General features: G+C 45.8%; 1 protein-coding gene across 1 annotated transcript in view; it reads right to left on the bottom strand.

Moving 5' to 3' along the window:
* Positions 1–337: 337 nt before the first annotated feature.
* FBXO32 (F-box protein 32) overlaps positions 338–21848 on the bottom strand; it is a 34695-nt gene continuing 13184 nt past the window's right edge. Inside the window, exons 5-9 of the mRNA XM_025871076.2 lie at positions 14196–14289; positions 13169–13353; positions 7431–7613; positions 6308–6451; positions 338–5834 (exon numbers count right to left, since the gene is read on the bottom strand). Coding sequence (XP_025726861.1) covers positions 5745–5834; positions 6308–6451; positions 7431–7613; positions 13169–13353; positions 14196–14289 — 696 coding nt within the window. The 3' untranslated portion in view covers positions 338–5744. The remainder of the gene's footprint in view (positions 5835–6307; positions 6452–7430; positions 7614–13168; positions 13354–14195; positions 14290–21848) is intronic.

A 21848-nucleotide genomic window follows, 5' to 3' on the forward strand; every position in this document is an offset into this window, starting at 1 on the left:
GTTCACTATCCTATTCCCAGCGCCTTGCACAGTGTATAATAGCTGTTCAGTAAATGTCTGTTGATGAATAAATTGATACTGATTTCACAGCTCATTGTTCCCTAATCATTCTAGTATACATACAGTAAGTGGAACTGTCCCATTTGAGCATAGTGCTGTGTTATTGACTGAGTTTGGCACTCAGCAGCCAGCTTATTTTTCTACATGTTCCTAGAAATTTTATTAACAATGATAAGTTTCTGGGACAAGGAATCTAAGCCTCACGAGGCAAAAGATAAACATACTCAGTATGCTAAAAAGCCAACTTGAATTGGCACACACCAAAAATGCACCCGGGTGTTGTTGGAAAAACATTTATTGCAATTCAGTGTCAAAAAATTTTTACAAAAATATGCCACCGTCTGGTACAAACAACTATAAAAAATCAATTCATCATGCAAGGAAAGTGTGCAAATAATTTATACAGAAGGACTTAGCTCACACAGTATTAAATAAACATCTTTGCATGTAATGAGACTAACCTTGTACTTTTAGTTACATGTTCAATCCCCTATAGCATTTTTTATTAAAAGGAGTAAAGCTTCCAAACTTAGGACATGGACTTTAATATACACCCCCTCTAGCCAGGGTTATTGGCACTTGGTAGAATAAAGATGGTGCCAAGAGCTCTCAAGCGTAGAGCAATCCTTGGAGCCTTCTGTTTAACAGACTTGTGCGTCGTTAATTAAACAAACATTGCTGTACTCAAAGACAGAAAAACTCCAGAAGTAATGTAGCAGATGGAGTTTTAAGAAGTTCAGAGATTTGGAGCAGCCATCCATTTTTGGACAAATGGAGCAGGGCCTGAATTTTGGGAGATTTCTCAGGAAGCTCTGTTTGCTGAGTTCAGGGACACTTTGAAAAATGTCCAGCAGACAAAGTCACAAATATCTGTGGTCCCTTGCTCCTTGCTGCCTATATTTATATTATTATAAAATAATCCATCTTTGCTTAGTGAAGATGACGTTTAGCAGAGAGTGGGAGGATTCTCTCCCCCCACCTCCCCCCGCCCCCTTCGGGATAGAAACTCACCAGACCTAATGGCAGGTGCTGGAGGGTGGGGAGATGAAGGGTATGGATTAAATGTACTTCTTCCTCTGAGAGGAAATACCTGCTTGGTTACCATCAGAACCTCGGTTTCTAGAAAGCAAGCTGGCTGCTCAGCCATTATCTAGACCACTTTTGTAATTAAAATTTAAGTACTGAGGGAAAAGTGAGTTTGTCAAAATGCGCTGCTTGCTCTCTGGTGAGCAGGTTGTACTCATAGAATGCTATACTCTCACAACAGGGTCAGAGGTTCGTAAAAATGTTAAGTGGCTCCGGGGAGAAATGTTAACTTCTCCGGAGAACCGGGGACTTAAAATATTTGGAAATGATAATGCCTGGATGCCTAACACTGGACCTTCATGCTTGCCTTCCACAGTGAAGGTGTTGAGAACGGTCGGGTCAGGTGTCACGTGTCTCCAGACAATACGGACAGATGCTGGGTAGGGGGCACAGAGTCAAGGCCTCAGAAAGTCCCGGGTTCATACTCAGGTCTACCACTGAGGACCAGATGGGCTCAGACATGTCCCCTGAATATTCTGGACCCCCCACCTCATGTTGAAAGGCAGAAGGAATGCCAGACCCCACCATATTCAACTTCCCTTCCAGCACCAAAGTCTGGGATGGGAGTTTCCTTCCTTCGGGAAACCACGAGGGTTCACTCTCTTTAACAAACAGAGAAGAAAGCATCTAAAGAAAATGTGGAGTTTAAAGGAATTATGATCTTGTTTACTGAAGACATCAGAGCCCAAGATATATCAAAGAGCCATGTCTTTGCATTTGTCTAGAGGTTCGGGGTGTTTCTGAAGTCTGTTTAAACACTAATAGGATTTTAGGCCAGGATCCAGTCAGAAGGATGGTTCACAGACTCAGATAGTTGGAAATAGATTAAAAAAAAAAAAAAAACAAAACAACAAAAAACACCCAGATGTCCACATAGAAAATGTTGATATAGTTTAGTTAAAAAAAAATTCACACATAAAATTACAGTTAAAAAAATTCACACACATAAAATAGAGTGCATAGCAAAACATTATTGCCCTATAGCCTGGCAGAAAACTATAAACGCAGGTGCGTATTTTATGATAAACATTGTATTCAATGCTACAAACGATATACAGTTGAACATATCTTGAAATGATTGACCTTGCAAATCACACCACTTGCTTAGACAAATGAAATTCTAAGCTCCCTCTCTTCTCCCACATAGAAACAACAGAAAAAAGGAGCCTGTGTTAAATTGTAAGCTCCTCATGAAAAACACTTTTCGAATCCACAGAGAATCATGACAATAACACCATACCTGCTTGTGACCTTCCTTCACCATCACCCAGTAAAGCCCACTGTTGTATTGAGTGTTTTGCAGTATCAACCCAGCCCACCTCCAATTATCTCCTCTAGGCCACTTCAGTATAAAATTGATCATCACTAAACAAATGTCATCTCACGGCTGACACCCTGGGGATGTTTTTTGTGGTTTTGCCAGTCGCCCTCCGATGCTACTGATCCATCTACTCAAAGTAATAGCATCAAGTAATCATGCCCTCTACTTGAAGATGTCATTGGACTTTCCTCTGGATCTTGCTGTGAGGTAAGCACTCACATAGTCTTTCCCCAAATGTTGTGCCTTACTCTCAAGAGACTCCGGGCTCGTTGCTCATACACCTTTACGTTGGACCAGATCATACCTAACATCCCTGTGGACTTGTGCTCACTCACACTGCCCTGGGCGCCCTCCTTCCTTCTCTGGAAGTCCAAATTACTTCCTAGTTGACAGGGCGTTAAATTCTATGTTACGGGGGCAGGGGTGGTTAGGTAGGTACAGCAATGAGAGGGGAGCCTTTTATCTCTTCCAGCACTTTCCATTGTCCTGTCTCCCTGGCTTTTAGACCAGCAGTTTTGAGACAGGGATCCTTTGTTTTTGTTTTTTAGGTTAGGCTGTCCCTAGAGGGTTTGCCAATAGAAATTCTAAAGACGATTAGTACCCAGGGAACGAGAATTTTCTTTTTCACTGGCTTTACTTATATGTGAGGCTCTGGCCATGCTTAATAGCTGCCACGTGGCACCAACACAGATGCTCTCACCCGCCATGTTCTTCTCCATTGCCTTCACACAAACCACAGCATCAAAGATAGGCCATTTCTATTTCTTCCCCCATCCCTCTCCACCTGCCATTTCCTTTCTTTGTCTCCTCTTCCAATGAAAGAGAACCACAAATGTTGGTTTCTTCTTTTTCCTTAAAAATTTTCCTCAAAAATTTTCCTCGACTCTGTCACCACATCACCTCCAAAAATGCCAACAGAGATGGGGAGAGCCCAGAGGCACCATCAAGGGAAACAACTCAGAAAACCATCACCCTACCACTTGTGGTAGGAGTCATCTTGCACAGATGCGCCTCGCTGCCTGGGGTCTGATAGGCAGTCGCAGGCACTGTGGATAGTCCAAAGGAGACTGGTTTGCCAACTTTGTGCTGATGACCTAAAGCAGGCAACATTTCTGGGACTGCACACCCGAGGGTGCCTGGGAGTTCCCACCTTCCTGATCGGCATGAAGAGGCAGAGGTCACGAGTTGATGGACAGATGTGGAAGGCCACGAACACCTACACCTAAAAACGTCAGAGTCAAAGGTTCCAGAGATCTCAAGAGTAACAATCAACCCAGCTCCGCCCCACATCTTTCAGGAAGCGGAGACATTTAAGAGAAGTTGTCTGAATTCTGGAAGCGCTTGTTTTTTATTCCACCATCTAGGTCCTGCATTCCTCAGTGTGACTTTGACTCAGGGGGGAGCGGAGAGCAAAAAAACCCATTTGGTATTACAGGGGCTCCGGAAGCTCAACCTTACCCAACAAGATCTTATTCTTTAATGTTTAATTCTTCTCAGTGGGGAGAATTTAAATGCAATTTGCTTTTTCTTCTGATGGGCGTGGGGGTAGTGAAAATAAACATGGAGACACCCTGGTGCGTAGGCCCAGTGAGGAGGGTTGATGGAGAGTTGACTTCTCTTCAGCATGCTGATACGGGGGGGCTGTGCACTGAGGGGAGGGCAGGAAGGGGCTCTGCATCACTGGCTGGCACCTGGCCTTGTTTCTGTACATGCTTACCCACCTTTCCCCTCCACAGGTCACCCCAAGGTTCAACCCCTAAGGATACACTGTTCTCCACTGTGAATGTGAGCAAGTTCCTATTTCTGCTTCACTTATTTGCCAAGGGCATGGCAGGGTGGCAACTTTATTTGCAAAAGAAGAAAAAAAGCACAAAGCAAATACAACTGCCAAAATATGTACATTGTTGTAGAAAAGCAAAGTTCTATAAAAAGTAAAAAACAAAAACATCCCCTACCCCATCCCAGGAATATTTGACAATGACCTCATTAAGTCCTGAGATTTCCTTTCTTCCACACAGTTACCTGTGATATTTGCCTAGCAAGATCCCCAGGGGTATGGAGCAAGTTTAGGGATGAACTCACAGTACTTCTGTTCCCTATGTGATTGGAACTCCAGGCTTTATCTCGTCATCCTCGCAAGAAATCCTCGCTTAGGCTGAGTAAATTTTGATGTTGGACATAAAGAAAAGAAAGCTCCTCAGCCCATCACCTGCCATGAGGGACAGCCCCTAGTAAAACGTTTAACTGATACGTAAAACCTGTTTTACAAGACTTTATCAGCACTCTGGCTTCGACCAGTCCACAGATTACGCTTATCTGTGAAGATATTCTGGGAAGCCCAGACAAGCCGAGAAGTTAAACAGGAATAAGAAAGTCTTCACAGCTTTTGGGTGACTCATTCCATCTTTTCTGTGGTAGGACTTCCTCTGGGACTGTTTTTAATAGGCCTTACGTTGCCCCAGATGAGCTATATCACAGCTATAACATGAAAGGGGAAAAAAAAGGCATATGTGCTGTGGAGTTATTCTAGAAAAGAGGCCACTCCGAAGAGTGCCTATTCATCTAAAAAGGAAGTCTGCAACATGATGAGGATTGCCTCCAGGATCCCTTCCTATTGAAACCACTTTCATGTGACGAAAAACCAAGAAAAACAGACACTGCCTACTGGACAATGCACTTTGGCGGAGGGAGCACTGCATACTTTCCGAGGTAGACTATTGTGTGATATATTTGCAAGATAAGGCCCTATGCCCTCGTGGGTTTAAGAAGGGTGGTGCTTCCTTTGCCTTTTTAAAACAACCCCCCCTCCCCCCAATCAAAACCAAAGCGCAGGGATTTCGCATTATGTTGTCGTCTTCTCTTTCTTTAAGCAAATTTCCACATTGTAAACAGAGTGTTCTATCTTGTATTCGACTTCTGCCCTTTTCTTCCACATCCCTAGGGAACTACCAAGGAGTCTCAGTGAACATGAGGAGAATTCCATTTTCACCGATGAAACTGAATTCCTGCCCTTACAGTCTTGCCGGCAAATAGTTAGAAAAAAGTTTATTTACAGTATTTCCGTTTTTCCATACCAGTTCTAATGAGAAGTCCGTATTCTTCAGCTCCCTGCCGGCACCTGCATCTCCCCTTCCAATGTCCCCTCAGTGACTTAGCTCAGAAATTTTGAGCCAACGTTTCAAATGTACACTATTTACAAATGAACTGTCCAAGCTCTGTATTCCCAGCCGTCTGATCAGCTGGGGAGCCCTTCAGAAGTGTTGTCCTGTGCTGGGATTCAGAACTTGAACAAGTTGATAAAGTCCTGGGGTGAAAGGGAAACGGAGCAGCCCTCTGGGTTATTGGCTGTGCACGGGTGGTCAGTGCCCTGGAAAGGAACATCATGGTTTTAGGTTTGAGTTCTCAGAAGCATCTCGTTGGCTGGGCCCAACCTCAAAACAACATTCCTCTGTCAAGAATGCCGTAAGTTCTGCAAAAACTAAAGAGCTGTGTGTGTGTGTGTGCATGCCCACCCATACCCAAAGAGAATGGGAGAATTTGCAGGTGGGTAGGATGTACCACACACACAAAAAAAATATATATATATATATATATAATAAAAAAAAATATATATATATATATATGTACACACACACACACACACAAATAGGAGTGGAGGAAATTAAGGACTCTCAAAGTTTTTCTCCCCAGGGACTGAATCAGTGTCTCCTACACCTTCCTTCAGCTGCAGTAGGGAAGTGCAGGAAAGAAGTAGGAAGGGCTTTCGCATGGCAATGCTGGTGCCTTTAGCTCTTAGGGGCTGGGCTAGGGGGTCTGTGGCAGCCACCTCGAGACACATACCTTCCAGGAAAGAATGTGACAGTGTCTGCAAAGCTGAAGGGTGTCTCCGTACTGCTCTTTCCGTGGGTAACATCGCACAAGTTTAAAATACATCTTCTTCCAATCCAGCTGTCCTTTGTCGGACAAAATTAATCGCTTGCGGATCTGAATTGCAAACGAATACAAATAACTGCAAAGGACTGCAGGAGGGTTCGTCAAGAAGATAGTTTGTGGTTTTGTGCTTCTGAAAAGTTCTGTTCCCACCCTCTCCTTCCCCCTTGTTCATCTGTGCCCTGCACTTACCAGGGAAAAAACTGCCAAGAGAGAAAGAAGGTCCTTCTGAGCTCTACCCAGTGAAACGGTAGCTTTTACCCGTCTTTAAAAGAAACAGGGGGGCTGGTGACATCTTACTAGTGACCTCTACTAAATTGTATTTGGATGGTCCTTTAAAGTTTAGGTGATTTCAATAAACACCTTCAATCTTTTCTTTGCTGTAGACTTGAGTGATTATTTCCAGGGAGATGCAGTCCCTGCTTGGCACGGTGGCTCTATTTTAGATCTGAATATTAGTGGCTTCGTGAACAGAACTTGTTGAACTCACACATCTATATAAAGAGGGTGGAAAAAAACGTCTGGGGCAGCACGAGGGGAAACAGGCCTAGAGCTGGTGTCTGAAGCCCCCAGTTCAGATTCATATTCAAGGCCAGTTTCCTTCCCTTGAGAGCCATTTCCCTAGTTTGTGGACTGAATCCCCGCATCTGTTTAAAGTGAGCATCAAGATACCTACCCCACCCTGGGTGGTTAGACTAAAATGAAACATACCTATAAAAGTTCTTACCTGTAAACTATAAAGATAAGTTGCTTTTGTAAGTTACTCTGTCATAGCAGAGGAGGCCAGGTGTTGCTTTATGAACTTTTTAAAGCAAGTTGTGAAGTGTGCATATAGGTTAAGAATGTAAGTTGTTTTTTCCATTAGAATCACAGACATTATTTAGAAACTCCTCGTATTGTTGCTCTCTAGTCAGCCGGGAGGCCCCATGGAGGGTGGGCTCCCATGCCTCGAGCTCAGGAAGAAGGCCAAGGAAGTTTGAGGCTGGGGGACAGAGAAGGGAGAGGAGGGACTGCCCGTGAGGGGCCCCCTGACCTGCCGCTCGGAGAAATGGTATTGGCAGAGCTTCTTCCAAAGCAGCCGGTCCTCGCTGAGCACGTGCAGGTCGGGGGCCACCTGGCCGAGGCTGACCAGGTCACGCCCGTCACTCAGCCTTTGCATGATGTTCAGTTGGAGGCACAAAGGCAGGTCGGTGAAGGTGAGGCCTTTGGAGGCAGGCTGTGGGGAGAAGGAGGACGTTAAGTTGCAGGTTGTGGGGGGTGGGCCGCAGATCAGCGGGTGACACTCTCCGAGGATGCAGCTGTCCCCTTGTTCTCCACCCTCAAGCTGGTTGACTGATCCCAGACCCAAAGCTGCAATTCTCCCCACCCTGAGGGCAGAAACAGGACCCGCGGCTGAGGCCCACAGGAACAGCCTGGAACAGCTCCAGCTGAATGGTGCCAGAGGGATTTTCCTAAGTTTCACAAAGCTTTATACTTTTAACGGTTCTCCAAACAGCACATGTTGGATTCCTCTGCTCCACTCAGTTCAGTGACCAGATTCGCTACCTTCCGAAAGGGCCCCATGCCTTGACAAAACCCCCCCGACTGCCACCTGTGCAGGCTTTCCCATCACCCCTCCTGGCCATGGATCCCTCCAGGCGGGTTTTCTTGCCTGGGCCCCCGCTGTCCCCTCACCGCTCTGCCTCTCCAAATGATGCTCTTCTTCAGATCCAGCTTATACCCATTTTCCCTGAAAGGGAATTTCTTTTCTGTTTTGTGGGTACCCCAGGCACCTTCCTGGAACTCTGTGAGCTCTTCTGGGGACTTTTTGAACCAGCCCCTTTTTGTTATGTAAGGCAAACTGTTTCCAAAAGGAAGCTTGAATGGAACATTCCTGCTGGAACGTAAGCTCCATCGAGGCAGCACTTTTTGTCTTTTTTCATTGCTGTGTGCTTTTTTCATAGAAGAGTGCTTAGCATATAGTAGGTACCCAAAAAATACCCGAGGGATGACTGAAACCCTCATAATTAAGTAGGTAAAAAACAACAACAAAAAGACCCTGTGCTTGTTGTGTATATTTGTGTGTGTGTGCGCGCGCGCATGTGTCCTTTAGGAATGGCTGGTCCAGAAACTTTTGGCCTAAGTGCCCCCATCCATTAGAACATCTCTATTCAAACCTAGGGCTCCATGGAATATTTAAAAAAAGTTATTTGTGGATAATACACTGACAGTTAATCAGGAGCTGTTTCTGCTATAACCCTCAACTTGTATTTAATTGTTTAATTTTATATTTATTATTTAAATTTTGATGGGCTCATGTTATCCCACCCACACCTAGATCCTTGAAGGTGGGGTCTAATTTCATATCCCTTGCAGACGAGCCCAGCACAAACAACCTCTTTTGAGGGCCTACTATGGCCTGGCACGGGGGCTGGAACGGGTTCATTAGGCTCGCAAGAGACTCAGAAACATAAGCAAATAATTATAGAACAATATGTTAAGTGCTATCAAGGAAGTAAGCACAGAGTGCTCTGGGAACCATCTGTACAGAGAAGGCCCTCACTAGTATTTACTGATAGCTCCTCAACAGCAATTGATGCTGCCATTTGGGTAAGAAGTGAGCACAAATCACCTGCGACTGGGGTTCTTTGTTCTCATGCTAGATCTGGGTGAGCTCTTGATTTTGGACTACTGCCATTTTTAGCTTGGTGCTCTGTCACCTCTGGGGGTCACAGGAAAAAATATAGGATGAAGAAGCCCTTCCTTAGCTCAGGGGAAAATATCCTGTCAATGGATATCCTCAAATTTTTAGGGAACTACTCTGTTCAAGGCACATCAGAGCCCACACGCACAGGATTCCAGGGGGGATGCGTGGTTTCACCAGTCCCCACCTGTGTCCCCTGCAGAGCAGGTCAGATGTATGGAGGGAAGTTGGGAAGAGGCATGGGGCCTCGGGAAGCCGGACTGTGGAGAAGAATGGGAGGTGGCATGGGAGGAACACGGGATGGACAAGCAGTAGATCTGGATCCCAGGTGCCCTTGGGAACTCTGGGTCTCAGTTTCCCCATGTCCAAAGTGAATTGGCTTAGAAGACTCTCATGGTCCCTTCCAGCTCTAACAATCTCAGATTTGAATCAGCTTCAGCCTCTTAACTCATCAGAAGTGTCTATGACTTGACAGTTTAAATTGTTCAGGCTGCTGGGCTGAGTTTTCAATTGTTTGCAAAATTCAGGACTTTCGCTGGACCGCTGAGGGCTCTACACTTATTTGTCGTTTATCATCTGCTGCTGATCATATGAGCTAATAAAACTGCCATGAAACTTTCTTTTTGTTTCCAGCACTTCAAAGCATCTACTTTTTTGGTTAAAACTCCCAGGCCAATTATTACATGAACTCCTATTAAAGTCCACTTGGCAGAGTTCACGCTCAAATTTTCAAACCTGAACTTTTCCAAAATCCTTGCCCAGACCCCATGCTGAGCCCTTACTCCTGATAAATGGTTAACTGCTTGCATGCCGCCTTCTTTTTGAATATAAACATATAAAAGAACAATAAGTCAATCAAACATTTGGCTATAATCCTTCTATGGCTACCCTGCCCTCTCTCTGCTTCAAAACACAGCCTTACCCCAAACGCTGCCTTACCCATAGTGATCCTATTTGACTTCTCCCTCTCCAAACCAGTTCTCTTCATTTTTCCCCCTTCATTCTTTATTCTAGTAATTATTTTTGCCAATAAAAATTGGCTCCATAAAATTAGATATGAAATTTTGAAGGAAAACAAGATCATATGCCGGGAAGCTACTGCTAGAACTTTGGCAAATAGAAAGCAATTACTGTAAATGTCACCTTAACATTTTTGTGGAATAACATACTTCTCTTTAGTCCAAACTGTTAAAAAGTAGGCTTTAGTATATGTGCTGCCGAAATATAGTCCAGACTGAAGTAATTAAGTCCCGTTTTTCTCTCTCTCTCTCGATCTTTCTTTCCCCTGGAGAGTTGGGCATTTGTGTGACAAGCTCTTTAGGGCTCCATGGGTTCCCATCACTGCTCTCAAAATAATGTGGCTCAGAGCGAGGAGGGCTGGGAAGGAGGCAGCAGGGAGCAGAGTGCAGTGGGGAGAAGAGCAGCCTCTGCAGACAGGCCTGGGTTCAGTCCCCTGCATCTTACCTGCATCGAGGCACCAGCCACACTATTCTTTTTTTTTTTTTTTTTTTTTTAAGATTTATTTATTTGAGAGAGAGTGAGCGAGCCCAGTGGGGAGGGGCAGAGGGAGAGGAAGAGAGAGAATCTCAAGCAGACTCTGCTGAGCGTGGAGCCCGATGCCGGGCTCGATCCCATGACCCTGAAATCATGACCTGAGCTGAAACTAAGAGTTGGATGCTCAACTGACTGAGCCATGCAGGTGCCCCCAGCCACACAATTCTTAACGACTCAGCCTGAGTTTTCTCATTTATAAAATGAGGAAAAGCATTTCTTACAGTGTCGTTGGGCAGAGTGGACAAGATGATGCATAGAAGTACTTAGCATAGTGCCCAGTGGAAATCAGCTCTTATAAAGACCTCGCTCATAGTTATTCACTGGATGAGTTAATGAATACACGTGAAAGACTTAGAAGAGTGTCTGCCACAGAGCGAGCCCTTCGTAGTAGTAAGAGCTGACACATTTAAAGACTTACTACATGCCAGGCACTGTCCCAAGCACTTTCTATTATGTTAGCTTATTAAATCTTACGCCAGGGCTAGGAGATAGGCATTATTACCCTTCATTCATCATTCATCTACAATTTATTGACTGCCTCTGCTCTGTGCAAGGCAGAGGGAACAGAGCAGGGGGCAAGATGGTAGGCTTTCTTTGTGGTGCTCATAAGCCAGTGGATGGAGCTGGGGAAGTGGTATCACGTTGGAGATCATTTCAGACGGCACCAACTCCTCCGAGGAAGGCGAGATGAGAGTGTTTTCAGTGGACTGGACGGCCTGGGGAGGCAGGACCAAGCTTGGCATGGGCAGAGAAGGGCTTGGCCTGGCTGGAGTGCCAGGAGCAGAAGGAAGGGTGAGAGGAACTTCAGTGTTTCATCTGTCCTGCACGGGACTGCATTGGATGTAAAGGGTTTGCAAAAAGCTGGATCACTGAATACATAGTTGGAAGAAAGCTGGATTGAAAAGAAGTTTGGAAACCACTGATGTTAAGAAAGCTCTGCCATGTGAGGAATAAGGAGTCCTGGGTTCTGGCCTAAGCTGTTGGGCTTCTCTGGTCCCCACTCCTGTCTCTGAAGGGTTATAGCAGCTACAAGGGCTACCTCCTCCCTGGTGTGTTTGTGGATCAGTTAAGGGGGGGTTCTAGGTAAGCAAGCCCACGGGCGTGTAAAGTACGCGAGCGGCTGTGGCCAGGGAGGCTTCTGGGATGCAGGCAGCAGAGGCAAGATCTGGCCAAGTGTGATCACCTAAATAGTGTTCCAAAGTTGCTGGAGGAAAGAGACCCTTGGGACAAACGGGACTTGCTCATTTAGGTCACTGGCTGGATACTTCTCTCCTGGGCTTGGACCAAAAAAAGAAAGTGTTACGTCCAGGCTACACAGAATACCAGAAATCAGGTAGAAGGTCTAAGTGGGTTTTCTGTGAGAGAGAAGCTGGGAACCTAGGTCTCAAATTCACGTCGTCAAACTATGCCTACACTTCAGAGAAGACAATGGGGTAAATTATTAGAATAAATTCGGTAAATGTTCAGAATACACGCTCTTAAACAACGGAGATAGCTTTTCTGGGCTTGTGCTGTGTGTGTGTGTGTGTGTGTGTGTGTAAGTGTGGGAGTTGTAGCCAAAGTGATTCTAAGGAAGTCACATAATTCTGAAACTTCTCATTATTCCCTTTGTTTCAGAGTTAAAGAAACTAAGAGGCACAGAGATGTTCTTAACAGCCAAGTCAGGGATGCTGCATTTTGAAAACTTCATATAGTAAAATAAGTATTTAAAAGAGGTCAAAGAGGCTTCTTCATGTTACCTTCTCAAGAGATGGGGCAGACCCAAACTTTATCAGCGTGGGTCCCGGAACCACTTAGAACAGCGCGGTCAGTGATAAGCGAGGCGAGCGCTATGTGAGCCGTCTAAGTGCGCCTGTCCATTAGCGAGCCTCAGGAGAGCACAGGAGTGTCTTTCTCACACTTTTTTGTGTGCCTCAGTCCTCCTGCTCGCTATTAAAAGGACGAGAGCGGAGGGCCAAGTTCGGTTCAAAAAGTCAAAAGACACTACCAATAGAAGTGTCGCTCTGATACAGGGCCTCTTTGAGTTTTTTTCCACTTTGAGGGAGACTCGCTCTTTTCTTTCCCTGCGTGTATGTTCGCGGTCTCTAACCAAAGGCTTACTTGTCATAATGATTAATCACTGGAACTAGACTTTGCAGAGGTTGGTGCCAACTTTCCAAGCCACTGCCATCAGACCTCTGCTGTATTCAAGGAAGCATTCCTACAGCTGTAAAGGACACGTTCTTCAGGAGGAAGTGGGAAAGACGAGAGATCGCCCCTCAGCCCCCACCCCCAAATCCAAGCTTCCGGTTTGCCTACCATGTTGCAATTCACATACTTTGGTCCTGTTGTGCCAACTTCTTCTTCCCACCCCCTTTTCTGGGAATTTCCAGCCCACTCTCAGCGCCCAGGAGAGAGCATCCAAATCGGGACAGTCCAGGCTCTTTGACCAGCAGAGAAGATTTAAAAAGTCCTGGGGAGGCCGCCCAGCCTCTCGGTGGAGGCACCGAACAGAGTCTTTACTGCTAGGAGGAGGCCGGGGCGTTCCCGCTTACCCTGGTAATTTGGATATTGTTCAGCTGCTGTTGCCAGTGTAGAATCGTCTCCATTCGGTACACCCACATGTTGATGTTCCCGACCAGCACCGACTTGCCGACTCTTTGCACCAGTGTGCATAAGGACGTGTAGAGAGTCTGCAGCAGTTCCCTGATTAGCCTGATGTTCTGCTGGTCTTCAAGGACTTGAAGTGGGGGAGAGAAAAAGCATGAGCAGTTATGATACAGGGACACGGTATATTTTGTACTCGGGCCTTTCTTTTTCTTCTCCGTTCTGCTCCTGTCATGTGGGTAACTGCCTCTGGGGATGTGGTTTTCTTTCTCCCTCTTATTTATTCGACACCTGGCCAAGCTTCTACACTTGAGGTGACGGGGGAGAGTTTCCATTATCTAGGTCCCTCTTTGTTCTCTTCTCCCTAGTTTCTGGCAAAGACTCTTTCTCTCTTCATTGTTTCACCAGCACCGATTGGCTCACTCGACCTGAAGGCAGTTTCTTTGGCCCAGCAGTGATGTCCTGTGTAGGTGGTCAGTAGTTAGGAACATGAGTTGTGATCCTGTCTGCCTGAGTCTTTGTGGGATTACGGATAAACTACTCTTCCTTAGGGGCCTCAGTTTCCCTGCATGCACAAGGACTCAGATGAGCCAAAGACCTAAAGTTCCTTTTAGATCAAATAGTCTGTGAATTTATTCTGCCTTGTACATAGCTCAATTTTCTAGGAATCTGGAATCTGGAGGTTTGGTAGCCAAGCTTGGGGCACGTGAGCACACTGGGAAGTGTGAGAGGTGTGCAGCAGGGCAAATGGATGCTCCTGATAAAAGGATGGGAGGGTGACGGTCTCTGCCCTTCGTCCTGAACATGAGTGGCCCTCCTTTCTGAACTGGCATTTGGCACCCCTGAAACGCATCTGGAGTTATTCATGTCCATCCATGTCTCAGGACGTGTCTGCTCTATTGGAAAATCCATCTGTCCATCCCCATCTCTATGAAAAAGGGAGAGAGGTGGGGCGGGGTGGGGGGTACCGCTCACCTTTCAGTACCACTTTCTCCAAAATGTTCATGAAGTTCTTTTGGGCGATGCCACTCAGGGACGTGAGCTGTGACTTTGCTATCAGTTCCAACAGCTGTGGGTAAAAATAGAAGTTGCCAGGCTTAGAACACAGAGACATTTTTCTCCTCTAATCTTCGCTTTTGAGTCACATGATGCAGAGATACGGACCAACGGGGAGAGACAGAAGGCAGGCGGGCCCACAGTGGAATAAAAAGCAGATGCTCACAGTGGAAGACAAATGGAGGTAATTCAAAACCCAGGAATCAGGCTGAATATTTAATTGCCTTTTTTCTTTTGAATATAAAGAGTTTGGCTTCAGCCAGGGTGAATTCATTCTGCTTGTCCTACTTCAGCAAGTGAAGCCGAGGGACTCTGAAGGGAACAAAGCCGCCTATGACCTGCAAATGTTTGAGTTCTACACAGTCACTCCCAGCGGGAATCTGTCTACCCCTACTTGAACTTCTTCCCCACTGGTACCAACTGTTCTCAAGGCACATTATAGCTCATGGTCAGCAAGATGAGTACTTTCCAAGGAAGGGGCAAGTCTTATCCAGAAATCTCCTGCTCATGCAGTGTTCGGTAAAAATGTCTGTTAATTAGAATCTCCCATTGCACTTAATCTTCCTGTAGAAAGAGGCCAGTCCCAGGGAGAGAGGAATTCAGGGTTGTATAGTATATATATACGTATTTTTACTTAGAGACTAGGATCCTCTGTGACTATGGGCAAGTTACTAAATTTCTTGGTGCCCCCATTTCTTCATCTGTACTAATAACACTCAGAGTCCCCAAGACTGTTGAGAGCTTTGAATGAGGGAATGCCCGTCCATGAGGCACAGTGCCTGGCACTGATCACGTGGAAAATCAAGGTTGGTTGGTTGGTTGAAGGCATGTGTCCTAACCCCACTACCCCATTTATCGCCAAACAAGAAGAAACGTAATAATTTAACTTGGTGCATCCTTAGTCTGCTTTTTCTTTGGTAGCAAAATTCTTTACAGATGTGGCAATATTAAAAAAAAAAACTATTAAAAATTCTACTGTTGAAAAATGAAACATCAGACTGGAAGGGCAGCTTCGAGATCAGGTAGATCAACCCACTTAGCAGATGAGCAAAGTGAGGCTCAAGAGGCTAAGTCTCACCAACTTCAAGCAGTGGGAGGACTCAGCAGAGACCTCCTCAATACACTCAATGCTTTCACAAAGTCACCAAACAAAAGAGGTTGATGTAAAGTGAAAATAGTTTTACCAGAGCCTAGCAGGCCCCCCGCTAAAACTAGCTAGCCTAAGACTTAGAACCAAGACCCCTCCTTTACATTAGAGCTTGAATTTCTGCCCCTAGAAGACTTTTCAAGGGAGTTTCATCTGCTGGCCAGGCCCCGGCCCAACTTCACTTCAGGTCGGTAGACACCGAGTGTGACACTGTGCTCGGGCACTGGAATCAAGGCTGAGAGAACTAGCAAAGTGACATTCCAAACACTGGGCTGCAGAGGAGAACTGAAACTTTGGGATCAAGGCCCTAAGCAATTCCAAGGCATTTGTTTAAAACTTCTGTCCTCCTGGAGCCCTGTAGGAGCCTGTCAAACCACATACAGACTTTTAATTTCCTGAACATAATTTTACCCTAAGTAAAATTTTACTCTAAGTAAAAATAAAACAAAACAAAACAAAACCCCACCAAAACCCCAAAACAAATAAAACACCCCGAAACCTCTCCCTGCCTGGCCTATGTGTCTCTCACACACGCAGGGAGAAGGAGGTGAAGAAAGGCTGAGGCTGGTTTGTTAAGATTAGTACTGGTGGTCCAGCGTTGGAAGTCAGGAGCTGACCTAGTGCCCACAGAGAGAGGCAAGAAGTTTGTCCATCCGTACAGGCTACATCCACGGGTGGGCGGTGACCACACTGGATGACCTCTGCTTGTCTGGTTCAGCTCTGTCACCAACCAGCACGTGACAGTCAAAAGAGGAGTGACAAATGGCGGGGACTGGCCAGACCTTTCGTTTATCTCCCTGACCAACAACAACCAGATTCAGAAGGCCAACCCGATGGTCTATTAATACCCTGTGCCTCACATGACCAGCATGAAGCAAGATGAAAGAAAACAAAAGCCTTGAGTCCCTCTCGGAAGGGCAGTTGGCTGTGCATTGTGACTCATCATGAGGTGGGAGGAGGGCAGGCAGCGCTCTGCCTGAAATCCATCCAAAACCCAGATTCCATGTGACTACCATCGCTTGAAGGCGTCAGTGTTAATCTTGTCTAAAAATGCACCAATCACAAGGAGAGGAAAACTCTCCAGGCTATGACTATGCATTTGAGGGAAAACAAAAAGCCCTTTGGTCTGACTGAGATGGTGTTTGACTAAGCAGGAGGAGGAATGCAGCAGCCAAAATTTCTCAGCTGACAGCAGAAGGACATGTCAAGCACCCTATGTTCAGCCCCATCTCAAGAGAAAGTCCCTCCTTCCACCGCCAGGGAGTTGTGGGGTCAGGAGAAAAAACCCTAGGGAATAGGAGACCCAGCTTCTCTAGCCGGGTGACCTTTACCACTCTCTTCCATTGGCAAGTATTTTCTGAGTGCCCGTGCTGACCTAACACTGTGGTAGGTGATGTGCATATGACAATGAAGACACACGATGCCTAGACTTATGGAGTTTATGGTCTAGTCTGTGGTGTAAGTCTGCTAACCTCTCAAAACCCCAGGTTCTTCATTTCTAAAATGGAAATACAAAGACTACCTACTTCACAGGGTTGTTAGGAGAATTAAAGAGATAAATATGTGAAAAGTCACTCTAAATACCAAATACAAGGTATTATTTCATCTCTTCCAGACCCCAATCTTTTAGTGAAGTTTACAGCTGATATCAAGATTTAGCAAACTTTCTGTGAAGGGCCAGACAGTAAATATTTTGGGCTTTGTGGGCCATATGCTCTTTGTCACAACTACTCAACTACTTAACTCAGCAGTTGTCATACAATATGTAAATGAGTAGATGTGGCTGTGTTCCAATAAAACTTTATTTACAAAAACAGGTGGGGGGCCAGACTTGGTCCTTGGGCCATAGTTTACCAACTTCTGATCTATATCTCTGATATATATAAATGTAATATATGTCACAGATATATCATAAAGTTTAAGAAATGTGTGTGTGTTGTGTGTGTAGAGTTTAAGAGGGTTTCAGAACCAAACTTCCTGCTTCAGTTTCCCCATCTGTAAAATGTGAATAATAGTATCCACTTCAGAGTTGCAATGAAGATTGACTGTGTTCATAAAGCATTCACAACAGTGTCTGGTATAAAGAATATACTCAAATTATTAGTTTTTATCATAATACAGAGACTATTACTAGGTAATATTACTGCGAGGGAGGGGATAGTGAACTACTAAAGTAGAGCTGGCTTAAAGATCTTTAGAACCCCTGCATTTCAATTTTATTCATTGTCAACCAAATATTTAAATGGTTTCAAATTTTAATATTCCTGTCATTTTTATTATGTTTGTGATCCATTTAATGGCTCCCTATCTGTTGATGAGAGTTAATGTTGATACATTTTATATCTTACATAGCTGCATCTACCGTGAGGTCTTATTTTGCTAACAATACGGGGGGTTACTACATACCAGGGACTGCACTAAGCACTTTACCTGTACGATCTGATCTTGTTTAAGTCTTCCATGGTGAGCCGATGAGTTGGGTTCTCCATTTGATAAAAGAGGACAGTGTGGCTCAACAAAATTAAGTAACTCAAGTCATACCAGCAATAGTAAGTGGTGGAGCCAAGGCTTGTGCCCATTTGTGTCTTAACAGAGAACATGTATTTTGATCACTTAAGGACTTCAGCTTTTCAGGGTCAGGTAAATTTACACCTAGGGCCAAACTTTAAAACTAGTAGCAATATCATGTATTGCTATGTTCTAGAAGACAGAGTCTAGAAATTCTCTATCAAGATGACATTGTGACAGGTGATCAGCTTTTACCGGGAAGGGAGAAATCATCCCCAGAAAGTGTTAATAACACGACTGGGATGGGGCAGTTGCTTTCGGTAAACCATTTAGGTCTCCTTTCCACACCCGCAGAACTCCGCGGGCCCCAGTGGGTAGGCAGTATTATGTGCAACTGGTGGTAAAGGGGTCAGAATTGGTTCCTTTTACTTCTGTGTTAAGAGAGCTGTGTGCCTAGGGGAGCAGGACTCCAGCTAGCCGTTTATTTACCAAGAGGATTTAGCCAGCTGGATTCTTTGCCCCCAGCCACAAGAGAGCAGAGGAAAATGTCTTGTTGGGAAATAGCTGTTTCTTTTCGGCTGGGCAGATCTGAGCCCAGGTGCTAGGAATTTGCAGCCGTGTTTAAGGGGGAGCGGGACGGTCAAGAGGAGCACGAGGGCTCTCAGGCTCCTCCCGAATTCCACGGCATCACTGCCGCGTGGGCAGTCTGGGTATCCGGCACGATTTGCAGTGACTCGCTGTGCAGTCACAGGAATGGCTCTGGGCTACCAGAGGAAGGGATGGTGGTCACTGCATGTGGAAACCACATCCTGCCCTTCAGCTTTGGCTCATGCCGGTATTAGAGATGTTGAACAGGAGAAAAATCGAGTGTTAATCTTGCAATCTAAGCAATATCGCAGAGCAAACCTTAGAGCGGATACCACCACAGTTTGAAGTGGTGTGTGGACCATGACTAGGCAGAGGGGAGATTTCCCTTCTCTCTCAATTTGCCGCAGAAAGAGCAGGTGTCTTCTCTTCTCTCCCCTTCAGTTCATCAGAGCATTCATACTTTACAAAACACAGGAGCTCGGGTCACCGCTCTGCTGGAAACCCTCAAGCGGCTTCCCTTTGCACTTCGAGAAGAGACTAAACTCCTTTCCGTGGCCGGGGCAACGTCCTCCCTGATCTGGCCTATGCCCCATCTCCAGCATCACTTTGCACTGCACTTCCCCGACTCATTCTGCTCTAGCCGCACAGCCCGTCCTGGGTTTCCTGCACGGGGCCAGCTCAGGCCCGCCCCCCAGCCTCTGCCCCTGTCACGTCTCCCCATCTCCCCGAGCTGGCTCCAACCCACCCTTCGGGCCCCAGTTTGGAGGTCACCTGCTCAGACCCTCCTCTACGGGAACCGTCCGGTCTCATTGTGCCACTGACCTGTCTCTGCAATGATCTTGTGTCCTCATTCGAGGATGGTCTAATTGGGATCTGAACCTCAAGACAGCAAGGCTTGTTTCCTTCCCTCTCACTCCACCCCCGGCCTGGCACATGGTAGGTGGGTGGGTGACTGCTATTTGTTTTCTAATACATCTGTCTTTTAGAATCCATGCATGTTGTAGCTGCAAGGGACCTGGGCACGAGTGTCCCTCCTCTATAGAGGAGGGGGCTCGTAATGGTCAGATGACACCATCACAGTCAATGGCAGATGGTCTGTGGACTGTCAGGCTAGGAGTCAGACAGGGTCTGGTCCCAGGCTGATGTTTCAGCAGTTAAATCACTTACAGTGCACACATATGACAGACACCTTCCAGGGAGGCAAGCGGCTGAGATCTAGAGGGACACTAAAATCAGGGCTTCAGAAGCATCCACAGACGCAGTAGCTGCCCTGCCCGCTTGAGACAAAACCACATGGAGGTTAACCATAGGCTGGTGCTCAAAGCATACTCTATCTTGCATTGAACGTGGTTAGGAACATAATTTATCTCTAAATTCTTCCATCTCCTAGGACAGTGGGCCCTGAAGTTTGAGTTACAGGTCTTGATGGAGAAATGAGCCTCCGGGTCATCAAAGGCAGGAAAGCAGCTGCAAGAAGCCTGACATTTCTCACATGCTCAGTCCCCAAGCTAGGGTTCTCTAGGAAGCTTTTGTCTTCTGCAAGAAACCCTTGGTTACATCAGGCAGGGCCTCTGCTTGTACCAAGTGCCATGTACTTTCAAGACCCTTCTTTATTCGGGGGAGAACACAGATTAAAAACCGGGAAAGTTTTCTTCTGACTTTGAGCTTGAACACTGACAGGTTGGAAGAGGGAACATTTCAGAGACATTAATAAATCTTCAGGCACGTCAAGATTGGGTAAATATTATTTGCAAGGGAAACATCTCTCTAACGGAGGGTGTTAAAATCCTAAGAAGGAGGGCCAAGTTTATACAAATTAATTGTATTCTCATCGGAGAGAAACTCGCCTGTCTTCTATCCATCCCAGATATTTTTGAACTTGTAATGGTGCCCTGCTCCCTGTTGCATCAATCGGAACAGTTCTGTTTGCTTCACCTCTACCCTAGGATTCCATGAGGCTGGATGTCACATCGCCCTTGGTCCCTGGCCCACCTGCGCTTCACTCCCGTTCTTTCCCCCGTCCAGGTTTCTACGCCTGCCACTCATCCCTGCAAAGCCTGCTGCTTGCCTCCCTACCTCACCAAATCCTGGCCATCCTTCAGGGAAAGAGGCTGGTTCTTCAATCTCAGGTTCTACCTCTTCCAAAAAGCTGTCTCCAATACCCCCTTCGTCCACTCTCCTAGACAGGACCAAAACCCCATTTGCCATCTCCGTGGTTGGACCTTGTCCCCCGGAGTAGCCCAGAAGCTCCTGACAAGCAAGGGCCAGGTATTTGTTGATTCTCAAGTGGCTTTGGTAACACTAGGTAAGTGTTGCGGGTTGCATCCAGAAATCTCTGTTTCGGAATGTGAAGGCATTCACCTGAAGGAGTCTGTGATCTCCGGGGATCTAGCAGGAGGATGCTGTCAACTTCTTGCTATTGGAGCTCCTCCATCAGTGGACCTGAGGGGCTTTCCGATCCTAGCTTACAGATACTGGAAAAAAACCCCTCTGTTTTACCCTCAACTGGAGCACTTAGAATACAGTGCCAAATGTTCTCAGGAACTTACCTCCTTGAATGGGAAAAAAGTCTGCTGATTGGTATTTAAAAGTCAGCTCACCTGTCCAATTTATCATTTCCCACCCCCTGCATAGTAAGCACCTGACTTAACCTAGAAACTAGACAGAATTTTTGTATAAAATATATTTCTGGGCCCATGGTGGGATAGGGTTAGATTCTGAGTCCTTAAGAAAAAAATTTGATCCTGTGGTCTCCAAAGTGGGACGGGAGAGGAAAGTAGGCAGAAAAACCATAAAACATCAATCTCTCCATTTCATCTTTAATCTCTATTATTTCTATCATCTTTCTACTGTGTGTTTTCTAATGCCTGTAATCAGGACCCGAAAGATGAGGATATTAATGGCAACAAGTGATTCTCATCGAGTGCTTATCACGTAACCAGGCACTGTTGGAAAGCATTTAAATTCAGTTTGAATTTTCTGAGCAACATGATGGGGCAGATACCTACCTTTTATAGGTAGGTGATTCACAGATGAATTTATGAGCACACATAAATGGAGAGTCCATGCTTACATTGTTTGTTTAGGAGTCCATGGTCCAAAACACCACTGTTCTGGGCTCTTGGCCATCCCTCATTTTCTCAGGAGGGTGCTCACGCAAGTGGGGAGCACCTACTTCTGCATGCACTCCATTATTTCCATGGTTCTGCAGGCACCCTTACTTCTTCAGGTAGCTCCCCACTTCTGTGGGTACCCAGACACGAGTGCTTGTTAGGACCGAAAGCCAGAAATTCTAAGAGACACAGACTTTCTCCTGTAAAAATCACTGG

This window comes from Callorhinus ursinus, unplaced genomic scaffold (assembly GCF_003265705.2).
Source record: "Callorhinus ursinus isolate GAN/ISIS: 27379988/994484 unplaced genomic scaffold, GSC_fseal_2.0 scaffold5, whole genome shotgun sequence".
NCBI lineage: Eukaryota > Metazoa > Chordata > Mammalia > Carnivora > Otariidae > Callorhinus > Callorhinus ursinus.